This window comes from Zonotrichia leucophrys, chromosome 13, assembly GCF_028769735.1.
Source record: "Zonotrichia leucophrys gambelii isolate GWCS_2022_RI chromosome 13, RI_Zleu_2.0, whole genome shotgun sequence".
Classification (NCBI taxonomy): domain Eukaryota; kingdom Metazoa; phylum Chordata; class Aves; order Passeriformes; family Passerellidae; genus Zonotrichia; species Zonotrichia leucophrys.
This window is the reverse complement of record NC_088183.1, coordinates 3,248,224-3,266,134: the sequence shown is the minus strand read 5'-3', so window position 1 is coordinate 3,266,134 and position 17,911 is coordinate 3,248,224. Positions and strand designations below refer to the sequence as shown.

The window sequence follows — 17,911 nt, the reverse complement described above, 5'->3', positions numbered from 1 at the left end:
GACTCGGTTCCGCCGCCGCTGTGACGAGTGGGGGGACGGGCGGGGCAGCTCGAGCCTCCCCGCTAGAGGGCGCCGCCGTGCCCGCCCCGGCAGGCAGAGGCGCACACGGTGATTGGCCGAAACGCCCGCTGGCTCCGCCCCCTCCTGATCCTATATATGGTGGGGCCGTGCCGGGCGGGGGCGGTGCCCGGGTTCGAGTCCCGCGTCGGCCCGCACCGCTCCGCTCCCGCCCGCTCCGCCGGACCCCGCTGGCCGCGGGTGAGTCCGGGGAGCCGCGCCGAGGCGGAGGGCTCCGTCCTCTGCCGGGGGGCACGGGGGCGTGAGGGGTGGAGGGCTGAGGCCTGGCGTAAGGGGAAGGTGGGTGGTCAGGGTCGGGCCCGTGCGGGGCAGAGCCGGCGTCTCCGACCTCTGGAGGGGGGCGGCGGTGTGGGATGGGGAGGGGTCCCGAGGCCCCCGCGGGTCAGGGTGGGGCTTCCCAGCAATAAGCAGAGCTGCTGCCCAGCCTGTGCACGCTGGGGACCCCCGGTGCACTCGGGCCCCGTCCCGCCGGGGAGGGGTGGGGGTATCCGCCCGCTCCGGGCCGCCCCGTCCCGGCGCCTCGCTGGGGCTTGCGCGGCTCCCGGGCGCCGGGAATGCCTGACACGCAGCTCTTCCCCCGGCCCTCCCGAGCGGGGAGCGGGCTGGTGTCGTCTTACACGCCTTATATAGACCGCACCGGCCCGGGGAGAGCGGGGGCACGCTGGCCCCCTGCCCTGCGGCCGGGCCGTGCGAGGCGTGGGGAGCCCCGCAGCTGGCCCTGCCCTCGGGGGGAAGGTCCTGGGGCCGTTCGCAGGGGTCTGGCGGCTCCTTCCAGGTAAAAGGTGACAGGAGGCTGGCGCTGTCCCGTCTGTCCCGGGCCTTGGCCGGCTGACAGCTGTCAGGCAGGGGAGCGCCGGGATTCCCTCCTGCCCAAGCCCCGGAGATGGGCTCGCTCCCAGGGAGCATCTGCTCGGCCGGCTGCCGGAGCGCCAGCCTGGCTGCTGTGCCAGCGCCTCGGGTGGCATCACGCAGCTCCTGTGCTGCTGCTGCTAATTCATCCGGCAAAAATGCTTCTGGTTCCTATCCTTCTGTACCTGCTGTTGCTTCCCTGTGCTCTGAACAGCCTTGGCTCCCAGCAGCAGAAGTTCCTGGGGTGCTGCAAAGGAGAGCACATCCCAGGTTGGGGAACAGGGCAGAGCCCACAGACACCCCGCTATGGGTGGCAGCAGGGCTGTGCCTGGCTCCCTGGCGCTAGTCAGTGTTAGCCTGGGCCCCTCAGCTCTGACGTTGCTGGAGGAGATGCTGATGGATTTGGGGTGCGTCTCTAACCACAGTGTAGGATGGTCAGGGTGGAGTTACAGCTGGAAACATGACCTGCCTCCTCTCCTACCCTGCCAGGCACCGAGCCCTCTCCTCTCCTGCTCTCCCTGCATTGTTTCCACATTCCCTAACACTGGGATCACACCCTCTTGCCTTGCAGAGATGGGCGACATGGAGTCCTACAAGGTGATGCTGAACGGGCCGGCACCCTGGGGCTTCAGGCTGCAGGGAGGGAAGGATTTCAGCATGCCACTCTCCATCTCCAGGGTAAGAGAAACCAAGGCTGGTGACACCCATCCTTCCTCCTGCCTCTGTGGGAGGGAGGCCGCAGTGGCTGAGGCAGAGCCGTACGGGGGATGTAGATGAGCTGGGGCCCCGGGAATGCTGCATCCTGCCCTGCCTGGCTCCACGTAGCCTCCTTGGTCCCTTATCAGCTGCAGCCCAGCACGGGGGTGTTCCGGGCAGAGAGCTGCAGGCAGAAACGTGAAATTCTGCACAGCCTCTGCAGAGGGGGGCAGGGTAGGCCCCTTCCGGAGAGTTCCCACCGCAGCAGGAGGGGATCTGCTCTCTAAAATGTGGGATTGGCTTCCTGGTCTGCACCCCAGCACTGGGCTTGGCATCCCAGGACCGAGCCAGTGCCCTTCTGCCCTGCGTTCCACAGCACAGCTCCCAGCTCTGTGCCTGAGGTCACTCCTGAAATGGGCATGGAGAGGAGGAAGCTGCACTGCTGCCTGCACAGGGATGTGACTCCCTCCACTAAACTCTCCCGTTCCTCCAGAGCCGCAGCTGGTTGTGCCCGTTGGTTTGAGCCTCTCCCGTTGCAATGTTCCCGGGTTTGACCCCGGCTGTGTGCAGGTCCCCGTCCCTGGGCGGGTGCTGGCCACAGCTTTGGCCACGCAATTGCCTTATAAGCCTTGGAATGTGCCTGCATCGCCTGCGCCGCTGGCACTGGGGCAGCTGGCACGCACGCTGCTTCTCAAAGGACAGCTTTGCTTTGTGGCATCGAGTGCTGCGTGGGGACCTGCCCCTGGCACGAGCCGGGCACTGCGCACCTGCCCCAGAGGGCACAGATGTGCACAGCATCCCAGCACGGAGCACGGGCCCTGAGGGCACTGAGTGAGGCTGGAGTCGCCTGTGCCGCTGCCCCGGGGCCTGCTGATCTCTGCTGAGCACGCAGAGACAGATTCAGCCAGTTTATTCTCTAAAAAATGTTTCTCTTGGCTGCGAGCCAGTTCTTAACAAAGGGTCTGGTTGGATGGAGGAGCCTCCCAGAGCCTGGGGCAGGGGCCTCGTGAAGCAGTTCTTGGTGAGGCTTGGGCAGTGCTGCCGTCCTGGGCAGGGCAGGAGCAGCAGGGACGTTCCCAGGGGATGCAGTCAGCTTTGGGGGCTCTCTGGTGAGGCTGGGCTGCATGGCAGGGCGGTGTGCTCTGATGGGAAAGTGTGAGCCTGTGCTGCTCTGCACTCCAGAGGCATCCCCAGACCCAGAGCATGCTGCTGTCCTTGCCACTGCTTCCTGTGAGCTGTGCCTGCCACAGCAGCTAGAAGGAACCATCCTGCCCCGGCTTTGTGGGCTGCAGTGGGGCCCTGCTCTGCAGGTCTGCAGGGGTGGGCAGCACAGGACAACACTGGTGTGTCCATTGGCTTGGCTTTCACTGTGTCCATCACTGTGGCACTCCTGGGTGAGCAGTGAGGCAGTTTCAGCTCACTGATCACACAGAAGAGGTGCCACCATGGCCCCGTGACATGTACCTCCTGTGGCACGGGGCTCTGTAGGGGGCTGACACCCTGGCTAGGCAGGCTGCAAACCATGGTCCCTGTGCTGGAGCTGGGATAAGGACTGCAGTCTGGATAGCTGGATGCTGTGTGGCACATCCTGGTATCTGCCAGCTGGGAAAGAGGAGACACTTGGGTGTTACTGGCAGGAAAGCACTGAGGGGGGCTCTGTCTGGACAGGGCAGTGGGTGAGCACCTCTGGATGTGGTGATGGAGGTGCAGGAAACAAAAGGCTGGGTGGAGAGGGGAGGAAGGAAGCCGTGGTTAGCGGGTCTGGGTGGGAAGTGGGAGGGCTGGCACTGCCATGGCTCCTGGCTGTGCTGGCACCTGTCACAGGGGTTTCCTGCACGTTGGCATGGAGGGGAATGGGAAGTGCTGACCAGGCAGGGTGAGGCTTCGTGACGCAGCCTGACGTGCTCTCCCCTTCCTGGGCAGTCGTGTGAAAACCTCTCCCAACTCCTGCTCCTGCCTCCAAGCCCACGCAGCTGCCCCAGCCCTCCAGGGTAGCAAGCTGGGGCTTGCAGCAGCGTGGCCAGGAGCTGGGGGCATCACTGCTGTGAGGGCACCCTCCTGTGCCAGGCTGGAGGAACAGGAGGGCAGTGTGGGAGTACCCATGTCCTGCTGGGCATAGCAGTGGGATGCAGGTGGAACTGGGCCACATCCAGTCCATATGTGGTGTTTGGCCTTGCATGGAGGGCTGGTGTTGGCCTAGAGGAGGGATGTGTGACTCCAGGGTGAGCCGGGTTCTGTAAGGAGGGGCCAGGACTCTGTGGTAAGGATTTTTCAGCCCTCTGACAGTGCTGGGAATCTGGCTCGCTCCTTTTATGTTCATGTCGAACAGGACTTGAGGAAATACTTGGTCTGGGTCCAAGCGCCTCGAGTTCTTCCATGCTGGAGGAGCAGGAATGGCTGCAGCCTGCCCACGTCTGTCTGTCTGTCTGTCAGTGCCTGGGAGCTGTGTGCAGTGCTCTGGGCCCTGCTCTGGCTGTGCATCCCTGGTGGGAGGGCAGGGCAGCCTCCACTTCCCAGCCTGGTGTTGACGTTCAGCCGTGCCACGGAGCCAAGCAGGGCCAAGGCGCATCCCTGGCACCGTGGCCAGGGGAAGGGAAGTTTGTGGCTGTGCTCCCGGCTGTCCCAGCGGGATGACAGGGAGGGGGCGGGTGTCTCCCTGCCCCGGCAGGGCTCCTGCTCCTCTGTGGGAATGAGGTAATGTCTGTGCCTGGTGGGAACGGGCCGGCAGCGCCGGCGGCTGGGGGAGTGCCCCAGGGGTGCCTCCCCCGTCCTTCCCCGCCCCAGCGAAGGGCTGGACATGCCTGTGGTTTGCAGTGAGGTGAGGGCTGCCCGGCAGGCCCTGACTCACTGTGCTCTCTTCCTGCCCTGGGACCACAGGGGTGACTCCAGGGGGTGGCTGGGCATCGAGGCTGAGGCAGCGCTGCCTCTGTGTTTGGTGTCATGGAAATGAGGCCCTGGGGTGCTGGCAGGGTCCCCAGGCATGCCACAGGGGCTGGGCAGTGCCCTGGAGAAATGCTTTGCCTTCTGCTGCTGCCAAGGGGAAGAGGCTGCTCTGGGCTCATGCACTGGGAAATGAGGAGTAATCTGGGGGTTGCCACTTTTCCCTGGGTCAGATCGGTGTGATGTCCTGTACTGGGCTGGGGATCCTGGGCCTTGGAAGGCCCCTGCCCTCATGAGGATGTCCCTCTGCTCCCATGTCACTGCTTGGCTGTTCCAGCTGTCCCTAACTCTGTCTGTCCTGCAGCTGACTCTGGGTGGGAAGGCAGCCCAGGCCGGCGTGGGAGTGGGCGACTGGGTGCTGTACATCGACGGGGAGAGCACCAGTGCCATGACACACATCGAGGCCCAGAACAGGATCCGTGCCTGTGGGGACAGGCTCTGCCTCACCTTGAGCAGGTAGGAATCATGGGTCCCTCAAACATGGGGTTCTGGTATGACTGGAGTGTAATCAGGGCCCTCTGCCCAGTGCCACCTCCTGGTATCTCCATCTCCCGCCATCACTCCTCCTTACTTAGAGCCTGGAAGTCCCTGGCTGTGTCCAAGGGCTCTGCTTGCCTGGATAAGGCTTAACCTGACTGCAAGCCACAGGGCAGTGCCAGCTGGCCATGTTTCCCCTCGGCTGGGTGCTGCATCCCTGGGGTACCAGCATGCTGGTGGTGTCTGGACCAACTCCAGTACCTGCCCATCTGTCTCCTCTCTTGCAGAGCCCAGAACCAGCTGGGGAAGCCGCAGAAGGTACGTGTTGCTCCTGGTGCCACAGTGGCAGCTCATCTCAGGGCAAGGGAATCTCAGTGTAGTGAAGCAAATGGACTTTGCTCTTGGGGCTTCTAGGGGGCTGGGGTGTGTTTGAAGGTCTAGAAAGCCCAGCTGGAGGAGCAGCTCTGAGCTCTGGCACCGTGGAGGATCAGAGGGAGCGGGATCTGCACAGGAGGTGCCTGGGCCAGAGTGTCTGTGCCCCTGCTGGTGCTGGGTGTGGGCAGGGATGCAGAGGGGCCAGCGCAGGGGAGGAGGCTGGGCAGGTGCAGCACCGTGTTTGCTAGTGCTGGGGAGTGCCCTGGCACAGGGAGGCAGGGCTGGGGCTGGTGACTGGTGGCTCCTGGGCAGAGGCCACCTGCATGTGTTCAGCTTTGTGCCGTGGGACGGTTGCAGTCGGCGTGTGTGCATGCACCGCCCTGCCACGGGCAGCAGCGAGTGTCCGGGGCACCTACTAATCTCCAAATGACCCTCAGGCTGGGTTTGTGACCTGCTGTCACTGGCCAGGTGCCCGGTGGAGCGAGTGCCAGCCTGGCAGATCCTGGTCTCCAAGGTGCACGTGCTGTCCGGCTTCCCTCCCTGGCTGCCTGCTGCGCTGCCTGGCCCAGGGCTGCCCCTTGCATGCTGCTTGACGTGTGAGCCCGTGTCTGTGTGTTTTGTCTCGCTCAGGACTCACTCCCCTGCTCTGAACCCCTGAAATATAACTTCGCTCCCAGCACCGCCCTCAACAAAACAGCCCGGCCCTTCGGGGCCGGCTCACCTCCGAACCCGCGGCCCGGGCTGGTGACGAAACCCGTGACGTACGCGCCCCTGGCGCCCGCCTGCACCCCCCAGCACAACGGGTACGTTGCTGTCCCTCCTGCTCCCCGAGCATCGGGGGGAGCTTGCTGCCCCGCCCTGCTGCGCCTTGCATGCCAGGCACCCTGGGTGGGAGCGGGTGGCAGTGCCCGTGCCGAGCAAACGGGGGCTGGCACAACAGAGCTGTCTCACACAGGGACACACAGCCACACTGGTACAGCCACACTCGTACCAGGCCCTTGCTCAGGGATGTGTCAGCCTGTGGGGGCTCCTGCCAGGCTTGACATGGTGGCTGTAGCAGGACACTGGCTGGCATCTGCAGTGGCAGGGAAACAGTGGCTGGCTGTGACCACCGGCCGGTGCCTGCCTGGGAAGTCCTGCCGTTCCCCTGGCTGCAGGAAGGGGCTGGACAGAGTGATGGTCTTCAGCCCTGCCACTCTGTTCCCTGGCTCTGCTGCATGTGTGCAGCAGCTGCTGGTCCCTGCTCCTCGGGCCAGAGCTGCTGTAGTGCCCAGGAGCTGGGCAATGGGGCAGGATGTGGCATTGACTGCTCTGGGCATCCAGGCCTGTTCTGGGAGCTGAGGGAGCACGGTCTGGTCCACTGGCATCTGCTCCTGTGCCCCAGTGTGCTCTCAGCCCTGGGTGAGCTGGGTGTGAGACTCAGGGATAGGGGGCTAATGCAGGTCATAGGTGAGCTCTGGAAACTTCTTGGGTGCTGTAGGTCTAATTTCACCTTCCTTTTTCTTTCTTTCTCTCCTCCCTTTCTCTTTCCCTCTCCCTACAGGTGCTGAGCCTTGACAAGTCAGTAAGCCTTTTACCTGCTCTCTCTATCCTCCCTGCATGCCTCTTCCCTGCCAGTGCCCTGTCCTTCAGGGCAGGGCCAGCCTGGGCATGGGCAGCAGGCGCTGCTCTGCCCGTGTGGGTGGGTCAGTGCTGGCACCAAGCTGTCCCCAGTGTACAGGACACAACTGCCTGTCTCTGCCAGCTGCTGGGGCCCTGGAGTGTCCTTGTGTGTGATCCATTCCCTGTTCCCCAAGATGTGGCTGTACTGGGCAAGGGCTGATGGGCTGTGCTGGGCACCGTGCCCATGGGCAGGTGGCACTGCCATAGACGGCTGTGGTGCAGCTTCCCTGATGGTGTTTTTTGACCTTGGCTTATTCTTGCTCTGTCCTTTCTCTTTGTGGCCCTTGGGGCCAGTTTCAAATTGCCAGAAATGGTGGTGGTCATTCCAGAGTCCTTCACAGGCCCAGCCTTTGTGAGGGAGCAGTTGTGGGGTGGGGAGGAAGACAAGGTGCGACATCTCTGGTACCGGTGTGCTGTGATTCTGTGCTGGGGAAGGGGGGGGACAGCCCCAGGAGATCTGTCAGATTTGACAGATGGCTCTGTCACTCACAGGCAGCCCCCCCAGCTGCTGGAGCCCCCCAGCACCCCTGTGTGTGACCCTGTGAAGCTGCGGATGTTGGAGGACATTGATGACTCCAAGCCCCCCAGCTGGACCTCCCAGTCCCGCTCCTTCCGCAAACTGTCCCGCCTGGTGGGCGCCGACGCCAGTGAGTTCTGCAGGGCCTGGCACTGCCCAGCTTTGCTGGGGAAACTGGAGCTGGATAAAGGCTCTGGTGCCTTGTGGAGTGTTGGTTTTGGCCCTATGGGGCAGTTAAGCCAGGCAGAGCTGCCTGGGGCTGTGTGGGCTCGTGCTGGTGCCGCTGGGCTGGGGCCGTGCTCTGCCCCTTGGCCAGGGCTGTGTTGGGACAGGTGGGCAGAGGGAGGAGAGGGCCTTTTCCCTCTCCTGTTCCTTTCCCTTCCTGCTGTCTCTGGGCCTCAGTTGCTGCAGACTGACTCCATCTCCCCCTTTCTCTCCTGCTGTGTGCTCAGTGGAGGATGGTGAGGACGAGCTTGTTAAAAAGCCCAGGTAAGGGGAGCGTGTGCTGGAGCAGCAGCAGGAGCCACAATATGCCCACCCCAGGCTCAGCCCACACACCTGGTTCTCTTGCTGCTTGCAGTCACTCAGGGGAAGCTCTTTGCTCTGTGGCTGTTTTTTCTCTCCATCTCCAAGAGTTGAGCTGTTGGTGGAGCTGCAGAGCTCATTCTGCACTTACCCCACAGTGGGCACTGCCAGAGCTCAGCCACTGCTCTGGCCATCACCTTGGGAAGGTCCTGCTGGGACACACCAGCCAGACAAGGTGTCCTGTGCTGGGTAGGACCTGCTGGGCACTGCTGGCACCAAGCTGGGGAGGCCAAGCTCTGCCATTGCTTGTTGAGGAAGAGGGATCTGGTGAAGGCTGGTGCACTGAGGACACTGTGCTGGGGGTACTGGGAGGTGCTAGGCAGCAGCTGGACAGTGTGCTGTGAGCCTGGCATGGCGCTGCAGGACAGTGTGCTGTGAGCCTGGCATGGCGCTGCAGGATGGCAGGGCAGGACTGAGTGAGTGTCTCTGACTTCTCCTGCTGCTGGAGTGCATTTGTGAGGGATGGGCTGTGCCGTGGTCAAATACTGAGTGTTGTGCTGCCGTTCTTTTCAATATCACAGGGATGCCCATGGGTCCAACTGGGGCACAGTGGAGCAGTGGTGAGTGCCAGGGTCTTGTAAGGGCGCATTTGGCAGCACTGCCCTGTGCTGAAGCAGGGTCTGTGTTTGGTGCTGGCTGAAGTTCCTGCCCTCTGTCGCTCACAGGCAGCCCCCACAGCCTCTGCAGCCCCCCAGCACCCCCGGGTGTGACCCTGGGAAGCTGAGGATGTTGGAGGATGCTGAGGACTGGCAGCCCCGCACCGGCACCTCGCAGTCCCGCTCCTTCCGCAAGCTGGCCCAGCTGACGGGCACAGGTGGCAGTGAGTTCCCACAGGGCCTGGCACTGCCTGGGGATGTGGGACTGTTTTGGGGTAACCAGGAGCTGGGAGGAGCAGTGGGGTGATGTAGCACCCGGGAGTGTTGGTTTTGGCCCCACTTAACTCCCTGAGAGTGGCTAAGCCAGCAGGAGCTGCCTGGGGCTGTGTGTGGGCTCATGGTGGTGCTGCTGGTCTGGGGTTGTGCTCTGCCCTGTGGCCAGACAGGGCTGCGCAGTGGGGCCAGGCGAGTGGAGAGGTTGGTTTTCCTCCTTTCCCTTCCTGCTTTTCCTGGACCTTGGTTGCTGCAGACTGACTCCATCTCCCCCTTTCTCTCCTGCTGCACTCAGTGGAGGATGGTGAGGATGAATTTATTAAAAAGCCCAGGTAAGGGGAGCGTGTGCCAGGGCAACAGCAGGAGCACAGGGTGTCCACCCTGGGCTCAGCCCACAAGGCTTGTTCTCTCTCACTGCTTGCAGTCACTCAGGGGAAGCTCTTTGCCCTGTTGCTGTTTCTTCTTTCCTCTCCTTGTCCTCCACCCTCTGTCCTATCCTTTCCTTCTTCCTAGAGCCAAGCTGTTGGCAGAGCCGCAGGCTCACCCCACAACAGGCACGGCCAGTGCTCAGCCACTGCTCTGTCACCTCAGGAGGGTCCTGCCCAGACACCCACCAGCCAGGCAGGCCGTGCCCAGATGAGTGTCCTCATGCTGGGTGTGCAGGCAGGACCTGCTTGGCACTGCTGGCACCAAGCTGGGGAGGCCAAGATGCAGCACAGTGTGCTGGCCACAGTGGGCAGGGGTGGCTGCTGGCACTGACAGCACCTTGCTGGGGGTGTTGGGAGTTGCAGGGTGGGGAACTGGACCAGACTGGGGCACAGTGTCATGTGGGGCCAGGGAATGGCTGCAAGGCTGATCAGGAGTGAACACTGTCAGCATTTCCACAAGGCTCGTGCGTCTCTGGGGCTGTGGATGTGTGTGGGGAGGGATGGGCTGGTCAAACACTGACTGCTGTGCCACCATTCTTTCTGATACCACAGGGATGCCCATGGGTCCAACTGGGGCACGGGGCAGCATCGGTGAGTGCCAGGTTCTGGCGGAGGTGTTGGCATGTGCCAGGGCATCTTTGGGGATGCTTCCCTGTTCCAGAGCAGGGTCCAGTCCTGGTGCTGAGCTCCTGCCCTCTGTCACTCACAGGCAGCCCCCCCAGCCTCTGGAGCCCCCCAGTGACAGTGTGTGTGACCCTGTGAAGCTGAAGATGTTAGAGGACATTGTGGACACAAAGCCCCACACCTGGACCTCCCAGTCCCGCTCCTTCCGCAAACTGGCCCGGATGGTGGGAGCCAGCAGCAGTGAGTTCTGCAGGGCCTGGCGCTGCCTGGCTGCCCAGCTGTGCCCAGCTGTGCTGGGGCAGCTGCTAAAGGCTGTGGTGTGTTGATACAGCAGGGCATTGGTTTGGCCCCATTTGGGCTCTCTATGGCAGGTGAACCAGCAGGAGCTGCCTGGGTTGTGTGGGCTCATGGTGGTGTCACTGAGCTGTGCTCTGCCCTGTGGCCAGGCAGGGCTGTGTGTTGGGACAGGGGGCTGTGGGAGGAAAGGGCATTTTTCCTTCCTTTCCCTTCCCTTCCCTTCCCTTCCTGCTGTCTCTGGGCCTCAGTTGCCGCAGACTGACTCCATCTCCCCCTCTCTCTCCTGGTGTCCTCAGTGGATGAAGGTGACGATGAGCCCGTTAAAAAGCCCAGGTAAGGGCAGCAGCAGGAGCCACAAGGTGCCCATGCCAGGCTCTGTCCCCACAGCCTCTTCACCCTTGCTGCTTGCAGTCACTGTGAGGGTGCTCTTTGCACTGCTGGGGGTTCTCCCCTCCTTCTCTGTCCCCTCTCCCGGACTTGAGGTATTTTCAGAGCTGCACAATGGGCACTGCCAGCACTCAGCCACTGCTCTGACTGTCACATCAGGAGGGTCCTGCCCCAAGCACCCACCTGGGTAGGGGTGGCTGGTGACAATCACAACACCTTGCTGGAGATGTTGGCAGGTGCTGGGCAGCAACTGGTCTTGGTGCTTTGCATCCTGTGCAGCTGTGGAGCAGCTGCAAGGCTGCTGGTCAGTATTTCCCTGTGGCTCGTGCCTCCACGGGGCTGTGGGTGCATATGGCAGGCATGGTCAAACAGTGACTGTTGTGCTGCTGTTTCTTCCAATGTCACAGGGATTCCCATGGGTCCATCTGGGGCATAGTGGAGCAGCGGTGAGTGCCACGGTCCGGCAGAGGTGTTGCCATGTTCCAGGTCACCTTTCGCAGCACTGCCCTGTGCTGCAGTGTTCCAGAGCAGGGTCTGTGCTTTGTGCTGGCTGAGCTCCTGCCCTCTGTCACTCACAGGGAGCCTCTGGAGCCCCCCAGCACCCCCGGGTGTGACCCCGGGAAGCTGCGGCTGATGGAGGACGCGGAGGGCTGGCAGCCCCGCACCGGCACCTCGCAGTCCCGCTCCTTCCGCAGGCTGGCCCAGCTGACGGGCACAGATGAGAGTGAGTCCCCACAGGGCCTGGCACTGCCTGGGGGTGTGGGACTGTTTTGGCAGTGGGGTGATGTGGCATCAGGAGTTTGATTTTGGCCCCAAGTCACCCCTTGGGGGCAGCTGAGCCAGCAGGAGCTGCCCGGGTGCTCATAGGGCCATGCTCTGTCTCATGGCGAAGCAGGGCTGTGTGATGGGGTGAGGGGATGGTGGGTGGGGAGGTTGGTTTTCCTCCTTTCCCTTCCTGCTTTTCTTGGGCATCAGTCACTGCAGACTGATACCATCTCCCCCTTTCTCTCCTGCTGCAGTGGAGGATGGTGTGGATGAGATTGTTAAAAAGCCCAGGTAAGGGGAGCATGTGCTGAGGCTGCATGTCCCAGGTGTCTGGGCACTGCTGGCTCTGAGCTGGAGATGCTGAGCTGCACCTTAGCCTTTTGGGCATACAAGGAGTGGAGGAGGATGATGGCACTGGGAAAACCTGGCTGTGGGATGTTGGGAGGTGCTGGGAGTGCCTGCACCTGGGGCACATTGTCCTGTGAGCCTGGTGTGGCAGAGCTGGGTGAGTGCTGCTGGCTCATTTCCCCTCAGCATCACTCCTTCTCCTGGCTCTGGGCACACTCTTTGCCCTGTTGTGGATTCTTCTCTCCCTCTTTGTCCTCTGCCAGAGCTGAGGTGGTGGTGGAGCTGCAGAGCCCACCTTGTGCTCGGCCCACACCAGGCACTGCCAGTGCTCAGCCACTGCTTTGACCTTCACCTTGGGAGGTTCCTGCCTGGACACCCCCTGGTCAGACAGTTTGTCCCCAAATGGGTGTGCAGGCAAACTCACTGGGCACTGCTGGCACCAAGCTGGGGAGGTTAATATGCAGCACAGTGTGTAGGGATGGCTGGTGACACCACACTTTGCTGGGCATTTTTGGAGTCACAGGGAGGCACTGTACCTGGGGCACGATATCATGTGGGGTCATGGAATGGCTGCCAGGCTGGCCAGGAGTGAATGCTGTTGGCATTTCTACGAGGTTCTTGTATCTCTGACATTGTGGGTGCATATGGAAACATGGGCTGAGCCACGGATCAGCCACTCACTGCTGTGCCACCGTTTATTCTGCTACCACAGGGATGCCCGTGGGTCCAGCTGGGGCACGGTGGAGCAGCGGTGAGTGCCAGGGTGTGGCAGAGATGTTGTCCCGTGCCAGAGCACCTTTTGGAGTGCTTCCCTGTTCCAGAGCAGGGTCTGTGCTTGGTGCTGGCTGAGCTCCTGCCCTCTGTCACTCACAGACAGCCCCCACAGTCTCTGGAGCCCCCCAGCACCCCCGGGTGCAATCCTGGGAAGCTGCGGCTGATGGAGGACGCTGAGGACTGGCAGCCCCGCACCGGCACCTCGCAGTCCCGCTCCTTCCGCAAGCTGGCCCAGCTGACGGGCACAGATGAGAGTGAGTCCCCACAGGGGCTGGCACTGCCTGGCGGTGCTGGGCTCTCCGTGGGCTGCCAGGGTCCGGCAGAATCTGGAGTGGCACTGGAGTGTTGGTTTTGGCCCCGTGTGGTCCCTGTGGGGTGGCTGAGTCAGTGGGAGCTGGTGGGGCTGTGCGCGGTCTCGTGATGGTGACACACGTCTGGGGTCTTGGTCTGCCCTGTGGCTGGGCAGGGCTTTGTTTTGGGGCAGGGGTTGGTGGGAGGAGAGGTTGGTTTTCCTCTTTTCTCCCCTTTCCCCTCTTGTTGTGCCGGGGCCTCTGTCTGTGAGGACTGACTGTTTCCTCCTTTCTCTCCTGCTGCGCTCAGTGGAGGATCATGATGATGTGTTTGTTAGGAAGCCCAGGTAAGGGGAGTGTGTGGCAGCAGGAGCTGGGGGGCTGCACATCCTGGGCAGAACCCCTTGGGCATTGCTGCCCCTCAGTTCGGAATGCTGAGCTGCGCTGTGGTGCCCCAGAAACGGTGGTTGGGAGTGGCTGATGGCACTGGCCAATCTCACTGGATTGTTGTGATGTTTGGGTGGCATCTGGACCTGGGGCACCGTGTCCTGCAAGCCTGGTGTGGGGCTGTGGATGTCACCAGTTTGTCAGGGTTGTTCTTTGTTCTGTGCAGCCAAGCAGGGGGGTGGACAGCCCCCCATTTTTGGCCTTTACTTGTCTGTAAAACTTCCTGCCCTGGTGCCATGGCCCTTGGGTACCAGCTCTGCCCAGTTTGCTCTGACTCAAATAGAAGTTGGGTTTGTTGCCATCTCCTTTTTGAATTTGTCTTGGAGAAGCACAGAGCCACTGGCTCTCCCTCTTTCCCTGTCCCCCTTCTTTCATTGAGCTGTGCCTCTTTAGCCCTGGCTTGCCCTGCCTGTTCCCAGCACTGCTGAGCTGGACCCTGGGGCTCCCTGCATCAGGCCACGTCCGGGTCCCCCTGCTCCCCAATGACACTGGGGGTGACCATCACATATTAGTAGGCAGCCAAAGTCTGTGTGGTCCCTGGGGTCCCTGGTCAGTGTGGAGAAGCCCAGAACCTTCCTCCTGCCTCTCTCCAGACCACCACAGTGGGTACCAGAGACCCTGGGGGTGCTGTGTCTTGGCAGGACTGAAGGCCCTTGGCTCAGTACCTCATCACTAAACCAGTTACTGCTGGCCATGGGGGTTTGGCCAGCTTCCTCCTGCTTGTAGGGGTGGGAGCCCCGCCTGCAGCCCCTGGGCAGTGGGGGCGAGCAGGGCAGGCTGGATTAACTGCTTGTTCTGTAGCCAGGTCTCCGTGCCGGACCCGTCCCCAGGAGCAACGATGAAGACGGAGCCAGGACTGGGTGAGCAAAACATCTCTGGGCGTTTTGGGGAGGGGCTGCTGAGCGATCAGGAGCACTCTCCTTAAGACTTGTATGTGTGTGTGCAGCCCCCAGGACCCCCAGTGCCAGCCCCAGCCCCACCAGCCGCCCGCCCTGGGCTGTGGACCCCTCATTTGCCGAGCGCTACGCCCCGGACAAGACGAGCACGGTGGTGAGCAAGCACAGCCAGCCTGCCACGCCCACCCCCATGCAGAACCGCAGCTCCATCGTGCAGGCAGCCCAGCAGGCCCCCGAGGGGCCCGGCCGCACCCCCCTGTGCTACAAATGCAACAAAGTCATCAGGTGAGCCCCGGCTGCCACCACTGCCACGGCACCGTCCTAGGCCCTGGGCCCTGGACATGGCTGACGTGGCTCTGTCCTGCCGCAGGGGACGGTACCTTGTGGCGCTGGGACATTATTACCACCCCGAGGAGTTCGTGTGCTGCCAGTGCAGGAAGGTGCTGGATGAGGGCGGCTTCTTTGAGGAGAAAGGCTCCATCTTCTGCCCCAAGTGCTACGACACGCGCTACGCGCCCACCTGCGCCAAGTGCAAGAAGAAGATCACTGGGGTGAGTGTCCCTCAGCTGCCCTCCATCTCCTCCTTGCCCTCTGCTGTGGGTGCCTGCCTCTGTCCCTTCCCACCTTGGTCCATCTCAGGGGATTCCTTGTCCCTTCCTGCCCTTGGTGCTCCTGCCCCTGGCTGACAGTGGCTCCCCTCCAGGAGGTGATGCACGCACTGAAGATGACCTGGCACGTGCAGTGCTTCACCTGCAACGCCTGCAAAACTCCCATCCGCAACCGAGCCTTCTACATGGAAGAGGGACAGCCCTACTGCGAGAGAGGTAGGACCCTGGGACCCCGTGTGTCACCTCATGTGGCCCTGGGGCACCACTGGGACTCAGCAGCTGCACACAGGGCTGGGGACATGAGCTGCCCTGCTCCCTGGGGCTCCCCCTGGGCTGTGGGGAGCACAGAGACCCCAATCCCACAGCCCTGAGCGCTCCATCCTGGTTCTCCCTAGCTGCAGGGTAGTGCCATGCTCCTGTGTTGCCATGGCAACGAGGGAGGATGTACATCAAAGCTGCTGCTGCATCCTGGGAGCTGAGGTTCTCCTCCTCCCCCTGGAGCCCTGTGGTGGCCAAGCCACCCTGCACCTTTCAGGGCATTATCTCACCTGGATGGGGGCTGGCAGGGCTGTCCCCAGGCCGTGCCTGTGAGATCCTGGCTGAGCTGCAGCCCTGCTCCTCTGGGATGAGCAGCTGTAGTGCATGGAAGTGCTGACCTGTGCTCTGCCTTTCTCACAGACTATGAGAAGATGTTTGGCACCAAGTGCCGCGGCTGTGACTTCAAGATCGATGCTGGGGACCGGTTCCTGGAGGCGCTGGGCTTCAGCTGGCACGACACTTGCTTTGTCTGTGCGGTGAGCAGTGTGCCTCCCTCCCCGACTGCTGCAGGGCCTGTGCCTCTCCCTGGCAGTCCTGCCCTGGGTGGGGTACACCAGCAGCACTGGAGACCTGCTGCTGCAAGATTTTTCCCACTTGCCTCCATTCTGGGAGCTTGGGATTCTGCTCTGAGCCTTCTGGTCCCTGGCAGTGTCCCAGACCCACGTGGAGGTCCCTGTGTGACACCAGTGCTGGGCTGTGAGGGATCCAGAGGCTGACTCGGCCCCTCAGCCTGACCACCTGCACTCTCCTCCCCAGATCTGCCAGACCAACCTGGAAGGGAAGACGTTCTACTCCAAGAAGGACAAGCCTCTGTGCAAGAGCCACGCTTTCTCCCATGTGTGAGGGGTGGAAATCCAGCTGTGCCAACACATGTCCCTGGCCCTGCATGCTCCTCTCCCCCTGCCCTGCTGGCCCTACGGAGCCAGGCTGGGCCCTTGGCCCTTTCCCTTGCTCCTGCCCCTTTCCTAGCATCTCCTGGCTCAACTCCAGCCAGATAGAGTGCTGGCTCCAGCCTTTGATAGCTGGGTGGCTTCTTATATGCTTTTCAGCTGGCCCTAGGAGCCCTGGGAATGGGATGCTGCATGGATCTCCTGCCCCTGAGCCACGCAGCATGGTGGGCACAACCGTGCTGAGGCTGGAATTGGAGAGGGTCTGCCACAGCTGGGCTGCTCCCTTGCTGCCTGGCAGCTCATTGCTGGGGCAGGGACACTCCTTAGACATCCCTCCCCGAGTGGGTGAGGACCAGCTCCTGTCTCACTCTCCCCAGCCTTCCCTGCTGTGTGCTTGGGGCTGGAGACCCAGCCCTGCTCCTCTGCTGGGGCCCTGCCCATGCCAACCCACCAGGCACCCCTCACACTGCTGCGGTGGTTTCCTGCCCCAGCTGCATTCCAGGGGTGTCTGTTCCTCATACCCCCACCCTGCTGGCATCCCCTGGGGCTGGCATCACCCCCGGCCGTGGGCTGGCAGCGTGTGCTGATGCCAGCCCAGCCAGGCGGCTGCTCCTGCAAGGCTTGGGCACAGCTTCCTACCAAAGAGCTCTCTGCCACTGCCATCCTGGGGCCACCGATGCCTCCCCCCAAACCACACCCTCCGGTCGGGCTGCGCTGATGTAGCCACGGTGCTTTTAGTGCCTTTAATAAACACGTCTCTGCAAGTGCCGCCTGTCTCCGGGCCGTGGTTCTGCCGAGCGAGGTGCGGCCGGCTGGGAAGGTCATGCTCTGCCCTCATCCCGCTCCCTCTGGGGCCTGACTCAGCTCCTTGCAGCTTTCCAGGGAAACTCTTTGCCTCACATTTCTCCTCCTCTGCCCGCGTCAGCCCAGGCTTGACCCCATGTGTTGGCTGGGTCATCCCTCTTGTCGCAGGCAGGACCGCTAATGGAGGCAGTAATAAATCTGGGGGGCAAAATGCAGCAAGGAGAGATGGGGAAGGGGTCAGACCTTAGTGGGGGCCCTTGTGGGGCAGTGTCCTTGTGTGCCTGAGTTTTTAGAGGTGTTGAGGAGCCTTGGGGCACGCATGGGCCACGTGCACCAGCCCTGGGCGTTCTCCAGCGTGGAGCAGCCAAGCGTTCGCTCACGCGCTGCAGCTGCTGTCCCAAAGGACGGGGGTGAGGCCACAGCAGCACCTCCAGCTGGAACGGGCCGGAGGGCAGCGGCTGTGGGGAAGTGGCTGTTCTCCTCCCTCTCCACTCTGACAGCTGGAACGGTCATTAATAATTGCAGCTCTTGCCATGATGAGCAATTGTAAGGAAAATTGTCTTGCTCATCTACTGGAAGGTTCTGCCGGGGGCAGGAGCTGGCTGTGGGGAGCCAAATGCCTCCTGGCATCACCCAGATCTGGGCTGCGGTGCCATGTCTTCTCACTGCCAGTTCCAGGAGTGCAAAAGCACATCAAAGATGGGGTGAGGAAAGTCGAGGGATAAAGACAGGCTGGGGCTGGGCCAGGCGCTCAGGCTGGGGCACAGGAGAGCAGTGGGCTGGTCACGCTGAGAAGCAGCAGGACACAGGTGCAGCAAGGGACAGAAACAGCTGGTGCCTGCCTGGCAGGGCTGGCAGGAGCAGGGCTCAGTGCCCCGTGTGAGTCCCAGCTGGGCAGCCAAGGTCAGAGGAAGCACAGGGGAAGGTGAGGTGGCTGTGGCTCCATGTGGGCAGCCCCTGAACCAACCCTCGCTTGGCTGGACAGCC

At 62.4% G+C, this 17,911-nt stretch overlaps 1 protein-coding gene across 5 annotated transcripts; it reads left to right on the top strand.

The window, feature by feature from the left end:
• Window positions 1-173: 173 nt before the first annotated feature.
• On the top strand, window positions 174-16,888 carry PDLIM7 (PDZ and LIM domain 7). 5 transcript variants are annotated; one of them, XM_064724678.1, is made up of 25 exons: window positions 174-258; window positions 1,499-1,605; window positions 4,868-5,019; window positions 5,328-5,358; window positions 6,959-6,975; window positions 7,570-7,724; window positions 8,047-8,083; window positions 8,701-8,739; window positions 8,845-8,999; window positions 9,344-9,380; window positions 10,029-10,067; window positions 10,186-10,340; window positions 10,694-10,730; window positions 11,192-11,230; window positions 11,363-11,508; window positions 11,804-11,840; window positions 12,610-12,648; window positions 12,771-12,925; window positions 13,272-13,308; window positions 14,210-14,268; window positions 14,355-14,589; window positions 14,675-14,855; window positions 15,008-15,128; window positions 15,591-15,706; window positions 15,987-16,888. In XM_064724678.1, the coding sequence occupies exons 2-25, from the start codon at window positions 1,501-1,503 to the stop codon at window positions 16,071-16,073; spliced, it is 2,211 nt and encodes a 736-aa protein (XP_064580748.1). In that variant the 5' UTR covers window positions 174-258; window positions 1,499-1,500; the 3' UTR covers window positions 16,074-16,888. The 5 variants fall into 5 exon arrangements, with proteins under 5 accessions (XP_064580748.1, XP_064580749.1, XP_064580750.1 ...); XM_064724679.1 differs by lacking the exon at window positions 12,610-12,648; XM_064724680.1 differs by lacking the exons at window positions 11,804-11,840; window positions 12,610-12,648; window positions 12,771-12,925.
• Window positions 16,889-17,911: the final 1,023 nt, after the last annotated feature.